The 18,374-nt window shown below is 47.8% G+C and overlaps 1 protein-coding gene across 1 annotated transcript in view; it reads left to right on the top strand.

Annotated features, from left to right (window-relative positions):
• LOC139278177 (palmitoyltransferase ZDHHC1-like) overlaps positions 1-18,374 on the top strand; it is an 80,067-nt gene that overhangs the window by 37,851 nt on the left and 23,842 nt on the right. Inside the window, exon 8 of the mRNA XM_070896830.1 lies at positions 5,284-5,369. Within this exon, the coding sequence (XP_070752931.1) occupies positions 5,284-5,369 (86 nt within the window). The remainder of the gene's footprint in view (positions 1-5,283; positions 5,370-18,374) is intronic.

Genomic DNA, 18,374 nt, shown 5'->3' with positions numbered 1-18,374 from the left:
TAGCTCCACCCCCAACTGCTCGACTCAAGAGGACCAGCAGGGAGCCGGAGAATCTAAGTTTTTTTTTATGCGCACTTTGTGGCGTGAAAAATGGGCGTCCAGGTCGGGCGCGGCCTGAAACTTGGGCCCATAGTGTGGCTGATGGTGGCAGCTGAATGAAAAACACTCTTTTAGAATTTATTTCAAATATCCACGTTGCTTCATGCAAATCACCACTCTGCAGGGGATTGCTCTAGACAATCCAGCCCTTTGAATTTGATACTTTCCTCCATATTGGAAATACATTATAGACCATCAAATAGTGCAAGAAATCTAGATTGAGATTTAAAGGCAATTTAGAAAGGTTTGCAGTGGTAACAGAGTTATAATTATGGGGGACTTTAACCATCCTAATGTAGACTGGGATAAAACAACTTCTTGTGATCAAAATGACAAGAGGATCTTGGAATGCATCCAGGATGGTTTCCTTAATAAATGTTGTATGTCCAACGAGGAAGGATGTAGTGCTACACTCGCTCTGGATACTAAAGCCAAACAATTAAATGATCTTAAAGGTAGGAAAACATTTGGGAAATGATGTCTATAATCCAAGTAATTTCACCATGAAAATAGAGAAAAATAAAGAGGAGTACAGATCATGGGGGCCAAGTTTCGGCCTCAGTTGCTCCTGTTTTTTTGGAGCAACTGGTTTAGAATGGAGTATCTTAGAAATTTGAATTCGCGGTATTTCGTTTGCTCCAGTTCTAGTCAGTTGGAACAGTTTCACTTTGGAACAGAATTTTTTTTCAAAAGGGGGCGTGTCCGGCCACTTACGCCTGTTTTCAAAGTTTCGGCAGTGAAAACTTACTCCAAACTAACTTAGAATGGAGTAAGTGAAGATTTTTGTACGTTCGAAAAAACCTTGTCTACACTTTAGAAAATCAGAAGTAGGTTACAAATTAGGCGTAGGGAATGGAGGGGGGGGGGGGGTTTAAAGGGAAGTTTACAAACATTAAACACGTCAGTTTTACAAATAAAGAGCCATCATCAATAATAAGTGATAAATACATCAATAAATCAACCAATAAATCAATCAAAAAAAATTAATAAAAAATAAATTTTTAAAAAAAAAATCAATAAATAAAACATTTTCTATTTATCGACTGCAGCACCGGGAGTCCTCCAACAGCGTGCTGGGACGGCCCCCCCCCCAGTGTGTCTCTATCTCTCTGTCTGTCTGTGTGTGTCTCTCACTCTCTGTCTGTCAGTGTCTGTGTTTCTGACAGCGAGGGAAGGAGGAGGGAGGAGAAGAAGAAGGAGGGGCAAGGAGAAGGGGGGGGAGGGGGGGTCGAGGGGGAGAAGGAGGAAGGGGGGCGAAGAGGGGGGGGAGGGAAGGAGGGGGGGTTAGGGAAGGAGAGGGGGTTAGGGAAGGAGAGAGGGGGGGGGGGAAGGAGAGAGGTGGGGGGAGGGAAGGGAGAGAAGGAGGCTGAACGGCCGGGCCCAAGACCTCGGGCTGGATTTACAGATAGGTGGCGTCGGGTCTCGGAGGAGGGGGAGGAGAGGGGAGAGGGGAGGAGAGAGTCGTGGAGGTCCGGGAGGGGGGGGAAGAGAGAGAGAGTCGCGGAGGTCCGGTGGGGGGGGGGGGCAGAAGAGCAGGGGTCGGGTCGGGTGGGAGGAGCCTTATTCACGCAGCCCCAGTGAGGCCATGAGGCCAGGGCTAGGGGCTGCGTGCTTCGGGCCCCTCCCACAGTTTTGGACGCCTGGAGCTACTGCACATGCGCACCCACTGTAGCGCGCATGTGTAAAGGTCCCGGCACTGTTTTCAGCGCAGGGACCTGGCTCCGCCCCCTACTGCTCATGCTGCGCCGCGCCCAGCTGCAAACGACCTGCAGGGAGCTGGAGAATAGGTACGTTTTTTTTTAGGCGCACTTTCTGGTGCGAAAAACGGGCGTCCGGGCTGTGCCGTTTTAGGCACGGCCTGAAACTTGGGCCCCATGGTGTTGGGCTGATAGGTCATTTCAATGGCATATAAGGGGACTGGCCACATCAATAGGTTAGAAAAATTGGCAGTTCAAACAATAAAGTAGCAGCGGGAGATGTCTATAGATAAATCGAGAGATTAGAATAAAAATAGGATCTAAAAAGAGGCACATGATAAATATGAGGGGTGGCTTAAGAAAATGCAGAAAAAAACCATTGCAATTATAAAAGTATAGAAAACAAAAGAGGGAAGGTTAAGGAGTATAGAAGAAGGTTGGCAATCAATATAAAGGGAAAACGCAAGTATGTAATAAGGAAAAATAGGGATGGAACCACTTGGAGATCATCTTCCTGAGAGTGAAAATAGGACTGTCTTGAGTACCTGAGAAGGGTGTGGGAGAGGCAATCTTAGAGATAACTATTCAAAATGAAATGGTATTAAAAAAAATTAATGCAACTAAAAGTACAAAAGTCACCAGATGCAGATCGTATGACTCCTGGAATACTGAAGGAAGAAAGAAAGAATGAACTTGCATTAATATAGCACCGTTCACGACCATAGGATATCCCAAATCACAATGAAGTACTTTGAAATGTAGTTGCTTTTGCAGTGTAGGAAACGTGGCAGCCAATCTGCACACAGAAAGGTCCCACAAACAGCAATGAGGTAATGAATAGGCCATTGAGCCCCTTGAGCCTGGTCTGCCATTCAATGAGATCATGGCTGATCTGCAACCTAACTCCATCTACCTGCTTTGGTCCATATCCCTTAATACCTTTAGTTAACAAAAACCAATCAATCTCCGATTTAAAATTAACAATTGATCTCGCATCAATTGCAGTTTGCAGAAGGGAGTTCAAAAACTTCTACCACCCTATGCGTGTAGAAGTGTTTCCTAATTTCACTCCTGAAAAGTCTGGCTCTAATTTTTAGACTATGCCTCCTAGTCCTAGAATCCCCAACCAGCGGAAATAGTTTCTCTCTCTCTACCCTGTTTGTTCTCCTTAATACCTTGAAAACTTTGATCAGATCACCCCTTAACATCTAAATTCTAGGAAATACAACCTTAATTTGTGTAATCTCTCCTCGTAACTTAACGCTTGAAGTCTGGGTATCATTCTGGTAAACCTACGCTGCACTCCCTCCAAGACTATAATATATCCTTCCTAAGGTGTGGTACCCAGAACTGCTCACAGTACTACAAGTGTGATCTAACCAGGGTTTTTTTATAGATGCAGCATAACTTCTAGTCCTCTAGATATAAAGGTCAGCATTCCATTAGTCTTTTTAATTATTATCTGTACTTGTTCATGACATTTTAATCTGTCAATATCCCTTTGTAATTTTTATGCTTTCATCTACAATGCCGCCTATCTTTGTCATCGGCAAATTTGGATATATGACTTTCTGTGCCATCATCTAATAAAACTGCGACTAATTGAGGCCCCAGCACAGATCACAGCGGGACACCACTAGTCACATCCAGTCCATTTGAGTACCTACCCATTATCCCTACTGCCTGTGTCCTGCCACTCAGCCAATTTCCTAACCAGGTCAATAATTTGTCCTCCATTCCATGGGCTTTCTACCTTAGTTAACAGTCTCTTATGTGGGACTTCATCAAATACCTTCTGGAAGTCCATATAAATAACATCCAGACATTCCCCTGTCCACTACTTTAGTCACCTCCTCAAAAAATTCAATCAGGTTCATCAGGCATGACCTACCTTTCACAAATCTATGCAGGCTCTCTCTGATCAACTGAAAATTTTCGAGGTGTTCAGTCATCCTATCCTTAATTATAGACTCTAGCAATTTTCTGACAACAGATGTTAGGTTAACTAGTCTATAATTCCCTGGTTTCCCTCTCTCGCCATTCTTAAATAGTGGAGTGACATGCACAATTTTCCACTCTAAAGGTACAGTTCCTGAATCGAGAAAACTTGGGAAGATTATAGTTAGGGCATCTGCAATGTGCTCACCGACTTCCTTTAAAACCCTGGGATGGAAACCATCTGGCCCTGGGGATTTGTCACTCTTTAGTGCCATTATTTTCTTCATTACTGTTATTTTACTTGCATTAATGTTATTGAGTTGCTGGCCCTGATTTAATATTAGTTTCCTTGGGATTTCTGAGATACTGACTTGTATTCCCTTGAATATAGGAGTTTGAGAGGTGATATGCTCGAGGCGTTAGAAATGTTATAAGGATTTGATAAGGTGGATACGGAAAAACTATTTCCTCGGGTGGGGGAATCGAGAACAAGGGAACATAATTTAAAATTGGAGCTCGGCCATCCAGGAGTAAAATCAGGAAACGCCTTTTCGCACAAAGGTTGTGGATGTTGGGACAATTGGAGCTTTCAAGACTCAGATTGCAAGATTTTTGTTAGGTAAGGGTATCGAGATATGGAGCAAAGGTGGGAAAATGGAGCTGAGATGCAGATCAGCCATGATCTAATTGAATGGTGGAGCAGGCCCAAGGAGCTGAATTGCCTACTCCTGTTCCTAATGCTCCTATATTCCTGCATAGGATGATTTACCACTAGCAGTTATTGAGACACAATCTGTAACTCAATTTAAAAGGAAATTGGATAAGAATTTGGGAAGAAAAAACGTAAGGATATGAGCAAAGCAAGAAAATAGGATTAAAGTTGAGGAACTACTATAATAGGCTGAATAGCTGCCAGTGCTGTAAATTCTGTGATTCTATGCAGTTGATGGGTACAGATATGGTAATTTGTTTCTGTGCTTGGTACTTATCTTTCATTAGGTAAGTTGTAATACAGCTTTTGGAATTGGGTACTTTTGATTCCTACATTATTTCTCCGTCCTCCCCTGAAGGCAGTGATTCATGTGGGAGTGCAGTTCCATAGGCAAATAGTATTTTTAAAGTGTGAACCTAGACAAGTTATTACAGCCAAACCTAGCTCTGCCTTTATCTGCCATCCACACACACACACATGCACCTTCCAGCAGAGGTTATTGTGAGTGGCACTCTGCACTGAGGTCAACTAACTCAGCCTGGGACCTTTCTGATCTGTATCCGCCCTGGTGGTATGTTTACCCACTAACCCATCAGGGACGCTGAAGCACTGACTTTTTTTTCTTAATGGTGCATATATTACTATTTAAGTGATATGATCACATGGTTTGCTTACATTCTAATTCCAAAAGAGACCAATAACAAGAAACTCTTATTTGGTAAAAAAAATGATGATGCTTGCGATGCTGCCAGTCTACTTTTGGAAGAAGCAAACCTTTAATAAAGTTTTCGCTAGAAATGCAGAAGCTCATATGGAATGGATATTTCTGTTTTCCAGAATTTCGGAAGTACAGGATCTCTTGGATACACAGATACTGGAATTCGGTTTGAAGCCACCTCATTAACTGTGTCATTGACAAAGGAGTAAGTGCTCATTACATTTTTTTTCAATTAAAATGAATAACCATTTAACAGAAGCACCATATTAAGAAACTTATAATATTGCATTATGTAACTTTGCCACATGTATAAGCAGAGCAACTAAAATGCTTGTGCTATATTTATAATGAAATTGCAATTGAAAAGGAGAAATCAGATAAAAGGGCCAGTTTTTTTAGGAAAAACTGTTAGTGGCATTAATTTTATCTATTCATTGTTTGAGCAGAAATTAATCTGGGAGGTTGCAAGTAGCGAGATTGCTTTACAAGTGAGTGATTGCTGTGGATAATACTGTAGCTTTCTCTGGGGGAGCACTCATTTGCTCCTCGGGAGGTTGCACTATCCTGCCTGTTCTGGACACAACAACAATGCACCTCATTCCTGGATTGTATTTGTTCTACACATTGCTTCGACTGCATGGTCAGTGCGTGTATTAAAATCAAATTGCATATGCTGTGAGGAGCAGTAGTGATTGGGGCAGATGTTGACCCACATCTTGTGTGCTACTTGTTTTTTTAGGGATTGTTGGCTGGTATATGAAGTGGGAGAGTCTTAATAGACATATATTATCCCAAATCACATTTTTCTACATCATTGTGATGTAGAGGATTCATGGTGAGGTATGATTTATATTCCTCAAGTGGGTTGACATGAATGAGTTTTGGTCTACACCATGAGTAGGATATTTCATGAAGATGGCATGAACTTCCGGTACTAATAAGTGCTGGCTTTAAATTAAGACGTACAAATGCTTTTATGTGATTTTCTTTTTCTGTCAGGTAAGTATTGGGCCACTAGCCCACAGTAATCCTTACTACTCTTTTCCCCCCCCCCCCCAAATAATTTAATGCTTCCCTCCATTTCCCCACTCCGTCATCCCTAAACATGACTGTGTTTAACCATCGTTACCCAAATGCAACCAATTGCTTCTTTCTCTCTTCCCCAAATGTGGTTGATACTGCACTCTCCCCTTCCTCCGCCTTGCACTGAAATATCATGAGGCTGAGCCTCCAGACCTTCCACACTTCCGAGATCCACCAGGGCTTATCCTCAACCTTCTGCGCATTTCCAGAGCTTCCACATCCCAACTCACTGCTTCCAGTTTAGGATCTCAAAATAATTGAGTGTCAAGTAGGAAATTATTCAAGACTTCAAAAAGACTCGAGAGTCTTTGTAGTAAATACAAATTGGAGGTCTCGGATTATGTGGGGCTTGAAAAATTGACACTTCCTGCCAAGCTTAAATTTAAAAAAAATTGGGCCACACATTTAAAAGAAACACAGATTCTGAGGCCAGAAAATGGACAGTTGTAAACTCTACACAAGAAACATTCAAGTCCGAGAGACAGTCCAGAGAAGAGTCATGAGGTGAGTACCTAGTTTTAGAAAAGGTAAACCTGGAGCATTATTTCATGTTAACCTGTGTCAGTAGCTTTCAATTGGGTAAAGGCAATATTTAGGACTAATGTTAGCAAATACTTCATGCAAAGAGTGATCAATACCTGAAATGGATTTTTAATAGGGTATTGGAAGCAAGTACCTTGAAATTATTTGAGACAGCAATCAGGATGAGCGAACGAGGTGTTTTCTGGATGGAAACGCTTAAATGAACCAAATTGGCCTTCCTTATCCATATTTAAATTGTCTGAGCAGGGTCAGATGAGTGGCTGCCAACAAATGATTAGATAATGGATTGATATTGAGTTACAAGCACTAATTGATATGAACAGTTCTGTTCTGAGCTGAAGCACTGAGTAAAAGCTTCGATACGTATGTAAAAACGAAAAGATTAGCAAAAGTAAATGCGAGTTCCTTGCAGGCTGAAACAGGAGAAATTATAATGGGGAATAAGGAAATTGCAGAGAAATTAAACAAATACTTTGTGTTTGTCTTCACGGAAGAAGACACAAAAAACCTCCCAGAAATAGTGGAGAACTGAAAGAAATTAGTATTAGTAAAAAAACATAGTACTGAGAAATTAATGGGACTGAAAGCTGATAAATTCTCTGGACTTGATGGCCTACATCCTAGGGTTTTCAAAGAGGTGGCTATAGAGATAATGGATGCATTGGTTGTCATCTTCCAAAATTGTGTAGATTCTAGAACGGTTCCCGCAGATTGGAAGGCAGCTAATGTAACCCCACTATTTAAGAAAGGAGGGAGAGAGAAAAAGCGGGAACTACAGACCAGTTAGCCTGACATCAGTCACAGGGAAAATGTTAGAATCTATTATTAAGAACGTGGTAACAGGACACTTAGAAAATAATAATAGGATTGGGCAGAGTTAACACGGATTTATGAAAGGGAAATCATGTTTGACAAATTGGTTAGGTTTTTTCAGATGTAACTAGTAGAAGAGATAAGGGGAACTGGTGGATGTGGTGTATTTGGATTTTCAGAAGGCATTTGACAAGATGCCACGCAAGAGGTTATTAAACAAAATTGGGGGTAATAGAAACATAGGGCTAGACTTTCCACTTCACATCGCTGGGTTAGTGCCCATATATCTCCCAAAACGGCAGGCTTTCGCCCATTTTGATGTAAAAGTGGAAAGTTAGGCCGGAAAATTGCCGGCCCAACTTCCAGATCACATCGCCGAGGTGATCGCCTGCACATCGCCCAGCGCAACTTTCAGCACATCGCCCACACTTTGCCGGGCTGATTGCTCGCCGAAAAGCTGCTTTTACCTGGCCATCCTCACAGAACTCGGCACAACGGATGCCATTTTGAATGTTGGAGGAAGTAAGGAGGCAGCTTAAACAAGGGGCTTATAATTTGAGTTATTTAAGGGTCTTTTACTGATAGATCCACTCACATTTATACTTAGTTATATTTATATGTATATTTATAATTTATATTTTAGTACCAAGGGTATTTATAACATCAGTGATGGTGATAGTGATAATAGTGATAGTCTTGGGGCCTGTAGCTTCTCTACCATTACTTATAAGTGCTCACATGCTGGCATCTGAAGTTGTATTGAGTGAAGGGTTTAGTGACGGGACCAATCGAAGAGGTGGCAGACTAATGCAGAGGTGGAGGAGGAGAACGTACAGCCGACGAACTTACAGGGAAAAGTAATCTTACCTCAACTTGTCTGATAACGCGTGCCTTAGGAGGCTGCGCTTCTGGAAGGAGGTCATCGATGAGATATGCCAGCTCATCAAGAGAGATCTGCAGCCTACCAGCACCATCAGGACCGCATTGCCCATTGAGGTAAAGATTACTGCGGCACTATCCTTCTACGCATCGGGCTCCTTTCAGGCTTCAGTTGGCGACATCTGTGGTATCTCTCAGCACGCCACATACTGTTGCATTCGACAGGTGACTGAAGCCCTTTAAGCCCGCAGGATGGACTTTATAAACTTCCCTATGACCAGGGAGGCACAGACCGAGAGGGCTTTGGGTTTCTCGCGAATAGCAAACTTCCCCAAGGTGCAGAGAGCAATAGACTGCATGCACATCTCCCTGAAAGCACCTTTACAGAACGCGGAGGTGTTTCGTAACTGAAAGGGATTCCACTCCCTGAATGTGCAGCTCGTTGTCAACCACAACCAAATAATCTTGGCAGTTAATGCTAACTTTCCAGGCAGTATCCATGATGCGCAAATCCTGCGTGAGAGCGCTGTCTCAGACCTGTTTGACAGTCAGCCAGAAGGTTGGATGTTGCCAGCTGGCTCATGACCCCCCTGCGTAATCCCCAGACGGAAGCCAAGAGCATTACAACGAAAGCCACATAGCGACACACACTATCGTCGGAAAGACAACTGGAGTGCTGAAGCAGCGCTTCGGATGCCTGGACCACTCTGGAGGAAGCCTACAATACCACCCAGATCAGGTCGCTGAGTTTATTGTGGTGTGCTGCATGTTGCATAACCTAGCTATAAGAAGAGGACAACAATTGTTGCCAGATGGGGCTGCCAGTCCACCTCGGGGAAGGAGTGGAGGCGGAAGAGGCAGATGACGAGGAGGATGAGGGGGCTGGTGAGGACCTTGGGGAGGACAATCAGCCTGGCGATTAATCCATGGTCGTCTTTCCCCTCCCCCCCCCGGAAGACTGGAAAAACCCCGTGGGAGTTACGTGGCTGCAAAGCTGGTGCGCCAACAGCTGATAAATGAACACTGCATGAACTTACATTGGGGACAGTTATGGTTAGACAACAGTTGCATTTGCATTGAGTTACATTTTATCCTTGCCTGGCCTGGCCATTGGTGTACACCGGTTGCATTAATGTTTTAACTTATGTTGTTAGAAGACATTGCACAACAATTGTAAAATTCAATAAAAAATTTTAATAATGTAAAAATTTAACTTTAACATATCCTGCACCCCCCAACTTTCCTCTTCATTATCAACCACACAGCCAATTTTAGTGTCATCTGCAAACTTCTTAATCATGCCCCCTATATTCAAATCTAGATCATTGATGTATTCCACAAAAAGCAAGGAACCCTGTTCTGAGCCCTGCGGAATCCCACTGGAAACATCCTTCCAGTCACACAAACATCCATCATCCATCAACCATTACCCTTTGCTTCCTACCTCTAAGCCAATTTTGGATCCAACTTGCCACTTTGCCCTGGATCCCATGAGCTTTTACCTTCGTGACCAGTCTGCCATGTGGGACCTTATCAAAAGCTTTGCTAAAGTCCATATGCACTACATCATATGCACTACCCTCATCGACCCTCCTGGTTACCTCCTCGACAAATTCAATCAGGTTAGTCAAACACGATCTTCCCTTAACAAATCCGTGCTGACTGTCCCTGATTAATCCTTGCCTTTCTAAATGTAGATTTATCCTGTCCTTCAGAATTTTTTCCAATAATTTTCCCACCACTGAGGTTAGGCTGACAGGCCTGTAATTACTCGGCCTATCCCTTTCTCCCTTCTTAAACAAGGGTAGCAACATTCACAGTACTCCGGCACCATGGATGAACTTCAGCAATTGTACATCCCTCTCTGGAGTAAAAATTAAACGGGGAAGGTGTCTCAACCGTGGCTAACAAGGGAAATTAAGGATAGTGTTAAATCCAAGGAAGAGGCATATAAATTGGCCAGAAAATGCAGCAAACCTGAGGACTGGGAGAAATTTAGAATTCAGCAGAGGAGGACAAAGGGTTTAATTAGGAGGGGGAAAATAGAGTACGAGAAGAAGCTTGCCGGGAACATAAAAACTGACTGTAAAAGCTTCTTTGGTTTGTGAAGAGAAAAAGATTAGTGAAGACAAACGTAGGTCCCTTGCAGTCAGATTCAGGTGAATTTATAATGGGGAACAAAGAAATGGCAAACCAATTGAACAAATACTTTGGTTCTGTCTTCACGAAGGAAGACACAAATAACCTTCCGAGGGGACTGAGGGTTGAATGAGAAGGAGGAGCTGAATGATATCCTTATTAGGCAGGAAATTGTGTTAGGGAAATTGATGGGATTGAAGGCCAATAAATCCCCGGGGCCTGATAGTCTGCATCCCAGAGTACTTAAGGAAGTGGCCCTAGAAATAGAAATAGTGGATGCATTAGTGATCATTTTCCAACAGTCTTATTGACTCGGGATCAGTTCCTATGGACTGGAGGGTAGTTAATGTAACACCACTTTTTAAAAAGGGAGGGAGAGAGAAAGCGGATAATTATAGACTGCATAGCCTGACATCAGTGCTGGGGAAAATGTTGGAATCAATTATTAAGGATGAAATAGCAGCGCATTTGGAAAGCAGTGACAGGATCGGTCCAAGTCAGCATGGATTTATGAAGGGGAAATCATGCTTGACAAATCTTCTGGAATTTTTTGAGGATGTAGCTAGTAGAGTGGACAAGGGAGAACCAGTGGATGTGATGTATTTGGACTTTCAAAAGGCTTTTGACAAGGTCCCACACAAGAGATTGGTGTGCAAAATCAAAGCACATGGTATTGGGGGTAATATACTGATGTAGATAGAGAATTGGTTGGCAGACAGAAAGCAGAGAGTTGGGATAAACGGGTCCTTTTCTGAATGGCAGGCAGTGACCAGTGGAGTGCCGCAGGGCTCAATGCTGGGAACCCAGCTCTTTACAATACACACCAATGATTTGGATGAAGGAATTGAGTGTAATATCTCCAAATTTGCACATGACACTAAACTGGGTGGCGGTGTGAGCTGTGAGAGGGACGCTAAGAGGCTGCAGGGTGACTTAGATAGGTTAGGAGAGTGGGCAAATGCATGGCAGATGCAGTATAATGTGGATAAATGTGAGGTTATCCACTTTGGGGGCAAAAATGCGAAGACAGAATATTATCTGAATGGTGGCAGATTAGGAAAAGGGGAGGTGCAACAAGACCTGGGTGTCATGGTTCATCAGTCATTGAAAGTTGGCATACAGATGCAGCAGGCGGTAAAGAAGGCAAATGGTATGTTGGCCTTCATAGCTAGGGGATTTGAGTATAGGAGCATGGAGGCCTTACTGCAGTTGTACAGGGCCTTGGTGAGGCCTCACCTGGAATATTGTGTTCAATTTTGGTCTCCTAATCTGAGGAAGGACGTTCTTGTTATTGAGGGAGTGCAGCGAAGGTTCACCAGACTGATTCCAGAGATGGCTGGACTGACATATGCGGAGAGACTGGATCAACTGGGCCTTTATACATTGGAGTTTAGAAGGATGAGCGGGGATCTCATAAAAACATACAAGATTCTGACGGGACGGGACGGGTTAGATGCGGGTAGATTGTTCCCGATGTTGGGGAAGTCCAGAACCAGGTGACACAGTCTTAGGATAAGGGGTAGGCCATTTAGGACTGAGATGAGGAGAAACTTCTTCACTCAGAGAGTTGTTAACCTGTGGAATTCCCTGCCGCAGAGTTGATGCCAGTTCATTGGATATATTCAAGAGGGAGTTAGATATGGCCCATATGGCTAAAGGGATCAAGGGATATGGAGAGAAAGCAGGAAAGGGGTACTGAGGGAATGATCAGCCATGATCTTATCGAATGGTAGTGCAGGCTCAAAGGGCTGAATAGCCTACTCCTGCACCTATTTTCTATGTTTCTATGCCTGAATCCAAAGTGGACTGGAAAATGATGGTCAAGGCCTCTGCTATTTCCTCTTTTGCTTGGCTCAACAGCCTGGGATGCATTTCATCCGGGCCTAGGGCTTTATCCACTTTCAAAGCCGCGAAACCCTTTAATACCTCCTCTCTCACTGTTTGTTTATTTCATCCAGAATTTCACACTCCTCCACGATAGCAGTATCTGCATTGCCCCTTTCCTTTGTGAAAACAGACGTAAAGTATTCATTAAGAACCATACCAACATCTTACGCCTCCGCACATAGATTATCCACATGGTCTCTAATATACAGGTACAACATCCGAAATTTGGAATCCTTAGGACGGAGTCCGTTCCGGTTTTGGGTTTTTCCGGATTTCAGACAAGAAAATCAGTAATCTGAAATCTGGAATCCTCGACCGAATCCGTGCCTGGTTTTGAGCAGTGAGGTCTGAAATCCGGCAAAACCCGAAATCCAGCACGTATTTAGTCGAGGATTCCGGATTTCAGACTTTATTTTCTTGTCTGAAATCCGGGAATCTTCGACCAAATCCATGCCAGATTTTGGGTTTTGCCTCAGAAATGTCCGGTTTTCGGACAATAATTCCAGACGACTCTATCAGCTATGCGCAAAATGTCCGGTTTTCGGGCAATTCCAGTTTTCGGAGTTGCACCTGTATGAGCATGGTTAACGGACAGAAAACAGAGTAGGGATAAACGGGTCATTTTCGGGTTGGCAGGCTGTAAGTAGTGGGGTTCAGCAAGGATCAGTGCTTGGGCCCCAATTTATATTCATGATTTGGATGAGGGGACCAAATGTAATATATCCAAGTTTGCTGATGATACAAAGCTAAGTGGGAATGTAAGTTGTGAGGAGGATGCAAAGAAGCTTCAAGGGGATCTAGACCAGCTAAGTGAATGGGCAAGAATATGGCAAATGGAATACAGGGCCCAAGTTTCGGGCCGCGCCTAGAACGGCGCAGCCCCGACCTGGACGCCCGTTTTTCGCGCCACAAAGTGCGCCTAAAAAAAACTTAGATTCTCCGGCTCCCTGCTGGTCCTCTTGAGTCAGGCACGGCGCAGCACGAGCTGTAGGGGGCGGAGCCAGGTCCCTGCGGTGAAAACAGTGCTGGGACCTCTGCACATGTGTGCTACAGTGGGCGCGCATGTGCAGTAGCTCCAGGCGCCCAAAACTGTGTGGGAGGGGCCCGAAGCATGCAGTCCCTAGCCCTGGCCGAATGGCCTCACTGGGGCTGCGTGCATAAGGCTGCCTCCCACGCCCAGCTCCTGCTTCCTCCCGACCTGACTCGACTCCCGCTTCCCCCCTGCCCCCGGACCGGACCCAACCCCGACACCGACCCAACTCCCGCTTCCTTCCCCTCTGCCCCCGGACCGGACCGGAACGGCGCTCACCCCCGCTCCCGCACCCCACCACCCAACCTGACCTCCCTCTCCCTCCCCCCGAACCGAACCGACCCGCGCACCCCCCCCCCCACCCGACCTGACCTCCCTCTCCCTCCGACTCGAACCGAACCGACCTCCCTTGACCCCCCCGACCCCGGCCCGCGCTCCCCCTGAACCGACCCACGCTCCCCCCGACCCGACCCGCGCTCCCGACCCCGGACCCGACCCGACCCAACGCTACCTACCTGTAAATCTGGTGCTGGGGACGGGCCCTGCCCGAAGTCTTGGGCCCGGCCCGTTCAGCCTCCCCCCCCTTCTCCTTTCCCCCCACCCCTTCTCCTTTCCCCCCACCCCTTCTCCTTTCCCCCCACCCCTTCTCCTTTCCCCCCACCCCTTCTCCTTTCCCCCCACCCCTTCTCCTTTCCCCCCACCCCTTCTCCTTTCCCCCACCCCTTCTCCTTTCCCCCCACCCTTTCTCCTTTCCCCCCACCCTTTCTCCTTTCCCCTCACCCCTTCTCCTTTCCCCCCACCCCTTCTACTTTCCCCCCACCCCTTCTCCTTTCCCCCCACCCCTTCTCCTTTCCCCCCACCCCTTCTCCTTTCCCCCCACCCCTTCTCCTTTCCCCCCACCCCTTCTCCTTTCCCCCACCCCTTCTCCTTTCCCCCCCGCCCCTTCTCCTTTCCCCCCACCCCTTCTCCTTTCCCCCCACCCCTTCTCCTTTCCCCCCACCCCTTCTCCTTTCCCCCCACCCCTTCTCCTTTCCCCCCACCCCTTCTCCTTTCCCCCCACCCCTTCTCCTTTCCCCCCACCCCTTCTCCTTTCCCCCCACCCCTTCTCCTTTCCCCCACCCCTTCTCCTTTCCCCCACCCCTTCTCCTTTCCCCCCACCCCTTCTCCTTTCCCCCCACCCTTCTCCTTTCCCCCCACCCCTTCTCCTTTCCCCCCACCCCTTCTCCTTTCCCCCCACCCCTTCTCCTTTCCCCCCACCCCTTCTCCTTTCCCCCCACCCCTTCTCCTTTCCCCCCACCCCTTCTCCTTTCCCCCCCCTTACCCTTCTCCTTTCCCCCCCCTTACCCTTCTCCTTTCCCCCCCCTTACCCTTCTCCTTTCCCCCCCCTTACCCTTCTCCTTTCCCCCCCCTTACCCTTCTCCTTTCCCCCCCATTACCCTTCTCCTTTCCCCCCCCTTACCCTTCTCCTTTCCCCCCCCTTACCCTTCTCCTTTCCCCCCCCTTACCCTTCTCCTTTCCCCCCCCTTACCCTTCTCCTTTCCCCCCTTCTCCTTTCCCCCCTTCTCCTTTCCCCCCCCTTACCCTTCTCCTTTCCCCCCCCTTACCCTTCTCCTTTCCCCCCTTCTCCTTTCCCCCCCCTTACCCTTCTCCTTTCCCCCCTTCTCCTTTCCCCCCCCTTACCCTTCTCCTTTCCCCCCTTCTCCTTTCCCCCCCTTACCCTTCTCCTTTCCCCCCTTCTCCTTTCCCCCCCCTTACCCTTCTCCTTTCCCCCCTTCTCCTTTCCCCCCCCTTACCCTTCTCCTTTCCCCCCTTCTCCTTTCCCCCCCCTTACCCTTCTCCTTTCCCCCCTTCTCCTTTCCCCCCTTCCCCTTCTCCTCTCCCCCCTTCCCCTTCTCCTCTCCCCCCATTCCCCTTCTCCTCTCCCCCCCTTCCCCTTCTCCTCACCCCCCCTTCCCCTTCTCCTCACCCCCCCTTCCCCTTCTCCTCACCCCCCCTTCCCCTTCTCCTCTACCCCCCTTCCCCTTCTCCTCTACCCCCCTTCCCCTTCTCCTCGACCCCCCTTCCCCTTCTCCTCTCCCCCCCTTCCCCTTCTCCTCTCCCCCCCTTCCCCTTCTCCTCTCCCCCCCTTCCCCTTCTCCTCTCCCCCCCTTCCCCTTCTCCTCTCCCCCCCCTTCCCCTTCTCCTCTCCCCCCTTCCCCTTCTCCTCTTCCCCCCCTTCCCCTTCTCCTCTTCCCCCCACTTCCCCTTCTCCTCTCCCCCCCTTCCCCTTCTCCTCTCCCTCCCCTTCCCCTTCTCCTCCCCCCCTTCCCCTTCTCCTCTTCCCCCCCTTCCTCTTCTCCTCTTCCCCCCCTTCCCCTTCTCCTCTCCCCCCTTCCCCTTCTCCTCTCCCCCCCTTCCCCTTCTTCTCCCCCCCTCTTCCCCTCCTCTTCTCCTCCCTCCCTTCCCCTTCTCCTCTCCCCCCCTTCCCCTTCTCCTCTCCTCTCCCCCCCCTTCCCCTTCTCCTCTCCCCCCTTCCCCTTCTCCTCTCCTCTCCCCCCCTTCCCCTTCTCCTCTCCCCCCCTTCCCCTTCTCCTCTCCCCCCCTTCCCCTTCTCCTCTCCCCCCCTTCCCCTTCTCCTCTCCCCCCCTTCCCCTTCTCCTCTCCCCCCTTCCCCTTCTCCTCTCCCCCCCTTCCCCTTCTCCTCTCCCCCCCTTCCCCTTCTCCTCTCCCCCCCTTCCCCTTCTCCTCTCCCCCCCCTTCCCCTTCTCCTCTCCCCCCCTTCCCCTTCTCCTCTCCCCCCCTTCCCCTTCTCCTCTCCCCCCCTTCCCCTTCTCCTCTCCCCCCCTTCTCCTTCTCCTCTCCCCCCCTTCCCCTTCTCCTCTCCCCCCCTTCCCCTTCTCCTCTCCCCCCCTTCTCCTTCTCCTCTCCCCCCCTTCCCCTTCTCCTCTCCCCCCCTTCCCCTTCTCCTCTCCCCCCCTTCCCCTTCTCCTCTCCCCCCCTTCCCCTTCTTCTTCCCCTCCTCCTCTCCCCTCCCCCCTTTCCCTTCTCCCTCCCTTCCCCTTCTCCTCCCCCCATCCCTCGCCCTTCTCCTCCCCCATCCCTCGCTCTTCTCCTCCCCCATCCCTCGCCCTTCTCCCCCCCCATCCCTCGCCCTTCTCCCCCCCCCATCCCTCGCCCTTCTCCCCCCCCATCCCTCGCCCTTCTCCCCCCCATCCCTCGCCCTTCTCCCCCCCATCCCTCGCCCCTCTCCCCCATCCCCTCGCTGTCAGAAACACAGAGACACACTGGGGGGGGGGGGGGGGCATCCCAGCACGCTGTTGGAGGGCTCCCGGTGCTGCAGTCAGTAAGTAGATATTGGTTGATTTATTGATGTTTTTATCATTTCTTATTGATGATGGCTCTTCATTTGTAAAACTGAAGTGTTTAATGTTTGTAAACTTCCCTTTAAACCCCGCCCCCCATTCCCTACGCCTGATTTGTAACCTACGCCTGATTTTCTAAAGTGTAGACAAGGTTTTTACGAGCGTATAAAAATCTTAACTTACTCTATTCTAAGTTAGTTTGGAGTAAGTTTCCACTGCTGAAACTTTGAAAACAGGCATAAGTGGCCGGACACGCCCCCTTTTGAAAAAAAATTCTGTTCCAAAGTGAAACTGTTGCAACTGACTAGAACTGGAGCAAACTAAATGCTGAGAATTTGAATTTCTAAGATACTCCGTTCTACACCAGTTGCTCCAAAACATCAGGAGCAACTGAGGCCGAATGGGCCCAAGTTTCCACACGAAAAAAAACGGGTGCCCCTCCGAGCTGGGCGCCCGTTTTTCGCGCCTATAACGGCGCCTAAAAAAAAAAAATCGCGATTCTGGAGCGTTCTGCAGTTCCTTGTCTGCCTGGCGCGGCGTGCAGGGGGGTGGAGCCTACACTCGCGCCGATTTTGTAAGTGGGAGGGGGCGGGTACTATTTAAATTAGTTTTTTTCCTGCCGTCAACGCTGCGCGTGCGCGTTGAAGCGCTCGCGCGATCTCAGTGTGAAAAAAAACATTGGCACTCGGCCATTTTTGTAGTTCTTTGTAGCTGTTTAATTTTTGAACATTTTTTAATAAAACCACATTGCCATCAGCACTGAGGCTTCCATTCTCACTGTCTCCTTCCCCTCCCCTCCCTCCACGGCAACAAGCCGCTGTCTTCTTCCCCTCCCTCTCCTGCGCGGCAACAAGCCGCTGTCTCCTTCCCCTCCCTCCCCTGCACGGCAACAAGCCGCTGTCTCCTTCCCCTCCCTCCCCTGCGCGGCAACAAGCCGCTGTCTCCTTCCCCTCCCTCCCCTGCGCGGCAACAAGCCGCTGTCTCCTACCCCTCCCTCCCCTGCGCAGCAACAAACGGCGGTTTCCTTCGAACGATGGCTGAAGCACTTTTTCACACAGGTAGGAAGATGGTTTATTTAATCTTTTCTTTGCTTATAAATGTTTATTCAGGTTGGATTTATTTGTATAATATTTGTAGAAGTATAAATAAGGATTGATTGTAGAATTTAATGACTTCCCTTCCCCCCCCCCCCCCCTCGTTCTGGACGCCTAATTTGTAACCTGCGCCTGATTTTTTAATGTGTAGACAAGGTTTTTTCAGTTCTACAAAAATCTTCACTTGCTCCATTCTACTTTAGTTTGGAGTACGTTTTCACTGTGGAAACTTTGAAATCAGGTGTCAGTGGCCGGACACGCCCCCTTTTGAAGAAAAAATTCTGTTCTAAAGTAGAACTGTTCTACCTGACTAGAACTGCAGAAAAAAAAATGTGGAGAATTGCGATTTCTAAGATAGTCCGTTCTCCACCAATTGCTCCTAAAAATCAGGCGCAAATCAT

This window comes from Pristiophorus japonicus, chromosome 13, assembly GCF_044704955.1.
Source record: "Pristiophorus japonicus isolate sPriJap1 chromosome 13, sPriJap1.hap1, whole genome shotgun sequence".
In the NCBI taxonomy this organism is placed as follows: Eukaryota; Metazoa; Chordata; class Chondrichthyes; family Pristiophoridae; genus Pristiophorus; species Pristiophorus japonicus.
Note: the sequence above shows the minus strand (reverse complement) of the source record. Positions and strands in the feature narration are given on the sequence as shown.